The 10871-nt window shown below is 41.6% G+C and overlaps 1 protein-coding gene across 1 annotated transcript; it reads right to left on the reverse strand.

The window, feature by feature from the left end:
- Positions 1-370: 370 nt before the first annotated feature.
- On the reverse strand, positions 371-6051 carry LOC143218344 (uncharacterized). Its single transcript, XM_076443476.1, has 7 exons — positions 6021-6051; positions 3789-5939; positions 2135-3482; positions 1950-2020; positions 1426-1598; positions 943-1365; positions 371-595 (listed from the first exon to the last, which is right to left on the reverse strand). Exons 1-7 carry the CDS (start codon positions 6049-6051, stop codon positions 371-373), a joined length of 4422 nt encoding a protein of 1473 aa, XP_076299591.1.
- Positions 6052-10871: the final 4820 nt, after the last annotated feature.

The raw sequence follows: 10871 nt of genomic DNA on the forward strand, positions 1-10871 counted from the left end.
GGTCGTAAAGCCCGTTCCGCTTGCTCGCGACGATATTCGGGGCTGTGACGGTGTTATGGGGATAACGCCGACTAGTTAAAAATAAATTCGAGTCTTGGAAGCTAACACAGTATATATTTTAAAAACTTAACAAGTACAACAACTGATGAGGTTCGAAAATAGAAGTTAGAGGTAGTTATCGCTTCGAGTGAATTTTGTGTTCTGGTCTTTCGTGTCGCGTTGTGTATAAGGTCGACACGGCGTCTTTCCTTATTGGTTATCTAAAAGTGTATGGGGATGAAGAAGTGATTGCTATTGGTGAGTGGGTGGTGCCTATTGGTCGTAGGAGTAGGAGCGCTTTGGTAAAACTATGTTTAGGCTATGAAAATTACTAGGTGTGAATGATATGGGAAACGATACTGAAACTAAAGTCTTTATACAGAGATTGCCCTGTCAATGGTCGTGGTTCGCTCTCGAGACGGTCCCGAAGTGGTGTCCGATGACACCCAAACTCTGGGACCGTCGCGTCGCGTCGAGTGTTTCGGTTATTGCAGCGGACCGTGTCTAAAATCTCACGTTCGGTCTGCTCGAGACCGAACATGCCGCCCGCCTTGAACTATACAGTTCAACAATACATACAATGTGATTCTCAGTTTTCGATAATATTGCTACGATATGATTTGTTTGGATAAGATACGAACTAAGTCTACAGGTTAGATACGCTTTTTTTATAAACTAGATAGCTAGAATGGACTAAGATTATACAAATATAAACGAGTATGCAAAATGTAAACAATATAAGTAACTATGAGAACAATAAAAAATAGCACGCAATAAAAAATTGTGACTATTATCTATACGTTTGGTAAATCTACGCCTTGGTTAGTATACAATAAGGTCAAACAAATGAAACGTCTTATTACATTAAGTATTAGGTTGCTCGTACAAAGGAAGTGGAGCTACGCGCTTAACACAACGTTTGTACTCTCCGTGAATCGTTTTCACGGTGACCACGCGAATGACACCGTCTTGACCAGGATGCACTGCCGTAATGCGTCCTAGTGGCCACTGCAGCGGGGGCGCATTGTCTTCCCTTATGATTACAAGCGCTCCCACGGCAATGCCCGGTGCTCCTTGTTTAAACCACTTTTTCCTTGTGGTTTGTTCCTGCAAATAGTCTTTAGACCATCGCTTCCAAAAGTGTTGTCGCATTTGTTGAATATGCTGCCAAGACGATAATCTGCCGACCGGCGTTTCAGTGAAACTGTAATCTGGCACACTTGTTAAAAGTTCACCAACAATAAAGTGACCAGGAGTCAATGGTTGTAGGTCGTTGGGATCAGTGGATAACGGAGTGATGGGACGGGAATTTAGAATGGCTTCTATCTGGTTTATGAACGTTAATAACCCTTCATACGAAAGCAACGTATTACCAATCGTTCTTACCAAGTGATGTTTAGTTCGGCGAACTGCCGCCTCCCACAAACCGCCAAAATGCGGAGATCGTGGTGGAATAAAATGCCAATTTATGCCTTCATTGGCCAACGTGGTAGAGATTGTGTCGTTTGTCGTTTCTGACTTGAAAAATGCGTATACTTCTTTGAGTTCCCGACTCGCACCTACAAAATTTGTTGCGTTGTCCGAATAGATATCGGAGCTAATACCTCGCCGTGCAAAAAATCGCCGTAGCGTTGCTAGAAATGCATCTGTGGTCAAATCACCGACTATTTCAATGTGTACCGCCTTGGTACAAAAACATACAAAAATAGCTAAATATACCTTAACTTTATTCCGATTTCGCTGTATCTTTTCTTTTATGAAAATTGGACCGCAAAAATCAACACCGGATATCTTGAATGGTCTTGTAAAGGTGACTCTATCGGTGGGCAAATCGCCCATCTTGTATTCGAAAACCGGAGGTTTCGCCTTAAAACAAGTAACGCATCCGTGAATTATTTTTCGGATTGTACCCTTTCCGTTTGGAATCCAGAACCTATGCCGTAACGAATTAAGCGTGCCTTGAATTCCGGCATGAAAGTTCCTTATGTGATAATCTGTGATGATTAGTTTTGTAACGAAATGACCTTTTGGCAATAATATCGGATGTCGCGCATTATAGGGCAATTCCGATCTGGACAATCGCCCACCGACTCACAATATGCCGTCGCTATCTATAAATGGATTCAAAGGAGCAAGATTTCCGGTTACTGATTTAGTTTTTTCTAGGGCGTGGAACTCCGACAAGTATTCTTGTCTTTGGATTAATTGAACGATTAACTGTTCTGCCCTATGAAGTTCTAATGTCGACAGCGTGCCTTTATTGCTTTCTTTGCGTGAACTGTTATGTCGAAAACGTAAAATGTACGCTAAGACACGTTTTAAATTTGAAAATGAAGAAAATCTTTCCAAAATATCTGATTCGAGAGTGCGCGTGGTTAATACTATAGAAGGCCGAACCTCAGGTATTGCTATCGGCTCTAAACGAGAAACAGGCCATTTGTCCTCCTTATAATTTAGCCAAGATGGACCGTGGAACCAAAATGCGCTATCGATCAATTCCTTTGTGCTTAAGCCGCGCGATAATAAATCTGCAGGGTTATCTGCTGACGCTATATGTCTCCATTCGTAGTTGCCAGTAACATCTTGAATGTCAGTTACTCGATGGGCTACAAATGTTTTTAATTTGTGAGGAGAAGTTTTTATCCAATGCAACGTGACTGTTGAAACGGACCAAAGAAAAATACGTTCGAACGATATTCTCCTCATTGCGCGAATCGTAGTACGAAGTAATTTTGCTAGAACATGTGCTGCACATAATTCTAGTCTTGGCAGTGTCACAGTTTTTACCGGTGCTACCCTAGTTTTAGCTGTTAATAATTGCGTTTTTACGTTGTTTTCCTTGTCAATCGTTCGTATGTAGATGCAAGCCCCGTACGCTTGTTCACTCGCATCACAAAACCCATGTAATTGCATTTCCCCGTGATTTTTTAGTGTTACTTGTCTGGGAATTCTTACATTTTTCAGCTGTTTCAGCTCATTGCAAAATGTGCACCAAGTTGTAAATATATTAGCCGGAACCGATTCATCCCAATTTAACTGTAGCTTCCACAGATCCTGCATTAATATCTTCGCGCGTATGATCACTGGAGCAATCAGTCCTAAGGGATCAAATAATGACGCGATTTGCGATAGCATGGTGCGTTTAGTAACCCGATCTCTCTGTGAAAATTCGTTCACACTGTATGTGATCTCGTCGCGTCTAGCGTCCCAATGAATTCCTAATGTTTTGATTGTTTGTTCTAAGTCTAATAGTACGTGTGTCGTGTCTCTGTTGCTGTCTAGGCCTTCGATAAGTCTAACGTCGTTTGATGCCCACTGTCTCAGATCGAACCCACCTTGCTTGCAAAGCTGAATGAGGTCGTCGCGAATTATCGCGGCTTCCGCGTATGTGTTTGCGCCGGTTATTACGTCATCTACGTAAAAATCCTCTCGCAATGTCCTAGCTGCCGAGGGGAAACGATGTTCTTCGTCATTTGCCAATTGAAACAATGACCGAATCGCTAAGTATGGCGCCGATGAGGTACCGTATGTGATCGTATTTAGTGTATATGTCTTTATGGGTTCTCTCGGATTTGAACGCCACAGTATTTTTTGATATTTTCGTTCATCGGGGTGTATGAAAACCTGTCTATACATTTTCTCAATATCGGCCATCAGTACGTAAGAATGTGATCTAAAACGCGCAATTATTGAAAAAATATCGTCCTGAATAGTTGGACCTATCAACATTGTATCGTTTAAAGAAATACCCTTCGAAGTCTTTGCGGATGCGTCAAACACGACTCTGAGTTTCGTGGTTAAACTACTTTGTTTCAGTATTGGATGATGTGGTAAATAGTACCCGTCTTCTATTGTTTGCGTACGTGTTTCTGTCATGTGTCCTAATTTCAAGTACTCGTCGAGAAATTGCGTATATTTGACTCTTAATTCCGGGTTTTTATTAAGTCGCTGTTCTAAGGATCGAAATCTTTTCAACGCGATAAAATATGATTGTCCTAACTGATGAATCTTGTCATTGAAAGGAAACTTCACGATATATCTACCGGTGGCCAAGTCACGAATTGTGTTTTCTTGGTAATGCCTTTCGCTATCTGTCTCTTCCTTCGATCGTATGTTCTCGTTAGCGGATTCTTCTAATTGCCAAAATTTTTCAAGATGATCTTGCACCGATTCCGTTACGAGATTGCATTGTGTCGATTTTGGTGTGCGCGATGTAGGTATTCGACCAGCTATAACCCAACCGAGTTTGGTTTTCTGCAAAGTTATTGCCTTGTTGGCTAATTGTATTTGCCCGACGCAAAGCAATTGCAAGAAGAGATCTGCCCCTATCAAACCGTCTATCTCGGAAGATACATTAAAATTGGGATCGGCAAGCTGAATATTTTTCGGTATAGCTAATTCCGACCGTGCAATAGTGTGTGTTGGTAAGGAGTTCGTGATATGTGGAATGATCAAGAAATTGGCTGCAACATTGAATTTGTTGATACGAGATTGAAGATGCGTTTTTACCGCATACCGTATGCTCGTGGTCGATTTATTAATACCGATTACCGGTAGATTTATGCGATCGCGTGGCAGTCCCAACTGTCCTGCGATGCGTTCGGTTAAGAAATGCGATTGAGACCCGGAATCTAACAATACCCGGCACGGTAACGACCGTCCTTGCCTATCCACTAAATTTACAACGGCCGTGGACAATAGCATCTCGAACCCGACGCTTGCGGTCAGCGCCGAGACGTTTTCCCGAGTTTCTACCTGTTTTTCGCTGTTTGGTCCTTTGTGCAACAATGTATGGTGCTTTCCATTACATTGCTTGCACGAACCTGCTCGACACTCTCTGACAGCGTGATTAGGCCTTAAACAATTAATACATAATCCTGCCTGTTTTATCAACCCTAGCCTTTGATTTACTTCCGTATGTAATAATCTTGAACACGACGCAGTGTAGTGTTTCTCCTTGCATAACGCGCATGACGGTTGGACCGCGGTATACGCGACATTGCTCCTTTGATGTGGTCTCGTGTTATTGTACGTTTTAACTATCGGTCGCGGTTGATCTGAAAATGCCGGTTTGGCCGATTTCTCGTTTGTCTCTAACATTTTTTGCCTCGCTTGTAAGAATTGGAGTAGTTCCTCCATGGATGGCATGTCTGTCTTTCCCTGGATTCGCTCTTTCCATTTCATGCGAGTCGCCTCATCGAGTTTCGAAGTGACAGCGTAAATTGGAAATGCTTCGAGGAAAGGCTTATTCAGGGCTTGTAATGCCCGGTAATGTTTGCTGGCTTGATCGACCAGTTCACCCAAAGACGCGGTATTGGAACGTATATACGTAGGCAATTCGAAAAAGGCTTGAATTCTGTTATTGATCACGATTATTGGATCGTTATAATAATTTTCCAGCAGGTTCCACGCCACTGCATAATTCGCGGTGGTGGTCTCTAACGACTCGATTTTTTCGGCGGCTTTGCCGGTTAAACAAGATCGAAGGTAACTCAACTTTTGCGTTTCGCGAAAGTTAGTGTTGTCATGAACGGCTGAGCGAAAGGAATCAGCGAAACCTGGCCATTCTGTGTAAGAGCCACTGAATTTAGGCAGATGCATAGTCGGTAATTTGATTTGCAAGTCGGACTCTACCGTTACTGGCGATTGGATATCCTTTGCGGTATTTTGATTGAAAGTTACAGCTAACGGTTGCTGCTGATCAATTGTTTCCAAAAATTTATGAGCCTTAGCAACGTTCGCGTAATACACATCCTCAAATTCCATGCGTTCACTAAGACGAGATTCATACTGTTCCTCGGGAGTTATAAGCTCTATTGCGTCTTGAATTGATTCAAACGATTGGAAATCGCGTTCCATTTTTGCCACACGTAGCCGTAATTGGTGAACGTCACCTGAGGCTGGTTCACCGAATTCATTTATGAGTTTACTAAACGTCGTCAATCTCGCCTTTATTGTCCCACGCTTTCTCACTAACTCACTTTCAGTATGTACGATGCCCTCGTGTTCCATGATTACGTTCAAAATGACCCGGAAGAGAGAAGAACACAGAAAACGGATACAAAGGAGTGGTGACCTTAACAGTGTGACTCACGTTTACTGCTTCACCGGCGACGTTTTCGTCCTACGGTGTTGTGTGCGTTGTTGAGCTGCTGTTCAGCTGCACCGGCGACGTCCGTCCTACGGTGATGCTGGATGCTGCCCTCGATGCGAACGATGCGATGAATTTTCTCGAACCTCTGAATGTTGTCGTCCACGGTCCCGATGCGTTTCCTCAGGAACGATGGCCGCGTCGACCGACGAATGACAGGTGTAACGCTCACGATGTTGACAGGCCTCGTGGATGCTGCAGAGGTAGAGCTCCAGACTCTACCGACTCTACTGCTCCGATGGTCGATGACACGAAGATGTTGCGCTAACTGTGCAACCGAATCTTCCCGTTGTCTCGTACGTTTGTTGAGCGCTGCTTCCAGACGTCCAACTTCGTGAATGATGGATCCAGGTACCACAGTCTGAATCCGGCTCGAAGGACCAAAAATGAAGCGTCCGAATACCGCAAGTCCGTATACCGAACTTCGCGGGGTCGTAAAGCCCGTTCCGCTTGCTCGCGACGATATTCGGGGCTGTGACGGTGTTATGGGGATAACGCCGACTAGTTAAAAATAAATTCGAGTCTTGGAAGCTAACACAGTATATATTTTAAAAACTTAACAAGTACAACAACTGATGAGGTTCGAAAATAGAAGTTAGAGGTAGTTATCGCTTCGAGTGAATTTTGTGTTCTGGTCTTTCGTGTCGCGTTGTGTATAAGGTCGACACGGCGTCTTTCCTTATTGGTTATCTAAAAGTGTATGGGGATGAAGAAGTGATTGCTATTGGTGAGTGGGTGGTGCCTATTGGTCGTAGGAGTAGGAGCGCTTTGGTAAAACTATGTTTAGGCTATGAAAATTACTAGGTGTGAATGATATGGGAAACGATACTGAAACTAAAGTCTTTATACAGAGATTGCCCTGTCAATGGTCGTGGTTCGCTCTCGAGACGGTCCCGAAGTGGTGTCCGATGACACCCAAACTCTGGGACCGTCGCGTCGCGTCGAGTGTTTCGGTTATTGCAGCGGACCGTGTCTAAAATCTCACGTTCGGTCTGCTCGAGACCGAACAAAATGCATAGAAAAGCATAAAATATAATTTACTCTGTAGCTACCCTCACGGACAAGCTGAAGGGCTCAAAATTTTACTCAGAGGGGTTTTTCTTGCTCAGCTTTCGAATGGTTCAATAGTAATTGCAAAAACTGTAAGGGCAGTTTTGACCATCTTAATCGGCTGCGGCCCTACATTCATTTTTGAGAAAGTTGAAAAATAGTCTTTTGCACATGTTTTTGGCGATTCTGAACCATTGTGAGTCGTCAGGGGCCTGAGGACTACTCGCGGATACGGTCCTGTCCGTTAGGATTGACTATAGCGGTGGGGGGTATTAGGATCGACGCTTCGCGTTACCGAAAACCGAAGGTCGGGAGTCGGGATCAGTCGGAATCGGAATCGGAATCAGTCGGGATAGCTGATGGCACTGTCGCGCTGGCTTTCTCACCGTCGGTTGTCGCGGTGTATAGTGTTGTGTCTTGTGTCTATGGATTATGGATTCCCGATCATGGCCGATTTGAGATTTCACCGACAACAGTAAGTACAGACATCATTTTCTTTAACTATTGTACGCTTGTATCCTTTCATTTTCGTATAAAAATAGTCTTATTACATTATAATACATATACACTGCTGTGCAAAAGAATGAAGCACCCGGCCATATTTACTAGAAAAGCGTTAAAAATCAAATAAGAACACAGTAAGTTTTGAAAAAGCATTCCGCTGTTTAATTGAATAGTTCTGAGAATATGTGTGTTATTGCGGATTATCTAATACATACTTTAAATGCAATAAATCAATCATTGTACAATACAATTTCTACATAAAGATATTATTTGTCATTATATCTCTTATAATTATACTGAGTGCTTGTTTCTTTTGCACAGTGGTGTATATACTTATAAGAAGAATTAGACATAGTCGGTTTATATACGTTGTTGTCAAATGATGTTAATATTTTAATATCGAATTGTCTTTAAAAGTCGTTATAGTTAAAGTTGTTGTAGATCAAAGACGTTAACGGTCAAAGTCATTGCAAAAACGCAAGAATTCGGGCCATTTAGATTTGTTATTCCCATAACAGGCGTCTCGGCTAGGGGGAGGTCACCGCGTCCGGCAAATCGCGTAAATAAATATGTATGTATACCGTACCGAATTCGTGTTTCTAGCCGTTGAATTATTTATTTATTATTAATTGTGATTTAGTTTTTAACTGTTGTCTATATTATATGTAATTGTTGTTGTAATTATAACTATTGTATATGTAATTAATAAATTTGCTCTTTCTGTTGCAGATTCCGAAGAGCAGCTTGGTAGCCGTGGTCGCTGATTTCGAAAATTGAAAGCGAGACCCAGCGGCAGCGTCGTATCGTATTTTCCTCAAGGAGGAAAGGACGTGAGCGTGAGTATTCACCTATTATGTACCTTCCAAATTAAATTGTGTTATTGAATATCCACTAATGAACAATTTATTAATTCGATTTGAATTCTTTACTTATTATTAATTCGGATGTAGCCAGAGCTGGGGAAAATAGTATTTTAAATAGTAAATAATCCTATTTATTTTTTAAAGTATATGTACAACTCTGAAAAGAAAATATTTTATTTGATGCAGTCATTTTTGAAAATAAAATAATTTATTCGAGGCAGTAATTTTTTTGAAAATAGTATTTCATGTGAAGAATATTGAAAATATTTGTATTTTGTCTTCATATATCTTCAATTTCAATTTTTAATATTGCTGAAAATAATGGTACTAATTCTATTGTATTTTATCTTATATCTTAAATAGAAGATTATTTAATATTTTGTTTCCTTTTTTGATTCCAGGACTTCACAACAACTTCACATCAACCACAACGCAGCTTGACACCAACCCCAACGCTGCTTGACACCAACTCCAACACAGCTTCACTTCACCTCAACAAGTAGTAAGTGAACAAACAACTGTCTTTCTTATTGGTAGATTTTGACGAGTACAGTGACCGTGGAAACGCTAGGCGTTCCTGCGGGTAATAATCTGTTTCTTAGCTAGGTAGGGTCGCTTCTTGTACGTCGCGTTTGTTTTTATAAATTTAACAATTTCGATAATATGATAGATTCTCGAATTTGTTAAAAGATAACAATCTTCCGTAATTTGGTGCATAATTATTAGAGTCGTTTTTTATCATCAAGAATGTTTTTATATTAAAATTATTTTAAATTGATCGGAAGCATTAGATATCAGGTACAAAAAGACAATTCGCGACTGATAGATTCTTTAGACAAAACAAGTTAACATATATTACTTTGATAAGTACTTTATGTTTAGTACTTTTTCCATTAGTTCGAAAAGTTGCTTTGTCCAAAGGATCTTCCGAGGGTTTTTGAAATACATATTTCCATAAAAATTGAGAACAAATAAATCAATAAATTATTGAATATTTTTATTAAAATCTTTCTTAGTCTCTTTTCGCTCAACAATTAAATTGTCCTAAGCATTTTCATTAATTTAATATTTGATTTGTAAATTGAGATTATATTTTGAGTTGAAAGTAGAGTCATTTTGCAAAAATGCATGAACGTTAGCCCGTACAAAATCTAACGGATTCTTTTAGTTAGGATTTTCAGAATAATGAGGTTCCCTGCTCGTTGCCCGAATCCTCTCGCGTGCCCAGGTGCTACTCAGGAGGATGACAGCAAGGGGCACATGGAATATTATTTTTTAATCGTATGTGTGGCGACTGACAATCGTTAGTGTATCGTGCACGACACATTTTCCACTTCTGTGTGTGTGTGTGTGTGTGTGTTAGGCAGTGGAATTGCGTCGGCTTCTTAAACTAGATTCGGTAGCGCATATTCCCATTAATCTGTGACATGCTACATGGCTTCTCGTGGAATGTGTGTGCGCGTAGCTTTCTCAATTCATTAAAAATAACATGCAATATTAAAAATTACGCGCGTAATTAAATTCAGTATTAATTCAGCTGTTGTTTCGATTTATCCCGCAATGATTACTAACATTGTCAGTCGATTTCAGGAAAACTGGTACGTAGTACCTTAGAGTGTGCTTGTGATTCGAACGTTAGGGTGCCGGAGGCGTCCCGGGACGTTCTCTCTAGGTGTTAGGCTGTTGCACCCTGGCGTCTGTGTGAAGATCGTGTTGCGAATGTGTTGGAGAGCTTGTCTTTTGCCATTTTTTAAATATAGGGGTAGGTAGGTAGGTAGCTTACCTTTTTGGTGCGACTGTTCGTTCTAAGTAGGTAGGAGCCGGGACTGACTACCGCTTTCTCTTTCGGGTAGGCCGCGATTCGCACGGTAGTCAGTCACTGGAAGAGCTCGAAGTTTCGTCTCGAAGCTAAATCCAACGAGGCATGACGTTCGAATTGATGCTTCGTGCTCGATTCTTCCTGCTCGTGTAGCTTTTCGCGGACGCGGACGCGAACGCGCGCGAATTAGGGTTTCGAAACGTTGCGCACCTGCTCGATCGCACCAGCGGAACGATCGGCTTCTCTCGAAACTTGCGATACGTTTCGGAAGTTGTCGATCGTTTTCACTGCGAGCACGTTTAGGGTTTCAGTTGTTTGGTGGACCGCCGAAGAAAAAGAAGAGGCTATATGCTGAAGTGGCTCCGACAAATTGTCGCTCAAGAGGGCAACTGCAATGGCCTCGCATCTTGGGATGCGAAGTCATTTCATTCATTGTCACTGTACT

This window comes from Lasioglossum baleicum, chromosome 19 (assembly GCF_051020765.1).
Source record: "Lasioglossum baleicum chromosome 19, iyLasBale1, whole genome shotgun sequence".
NCBI classification, from domain to species: Eukaryota; Metazoa; Arthropoda; class Insecta; order Hymenoptera; family Halictidae; genus Lasioglossum; species Lasioglossum baleicum.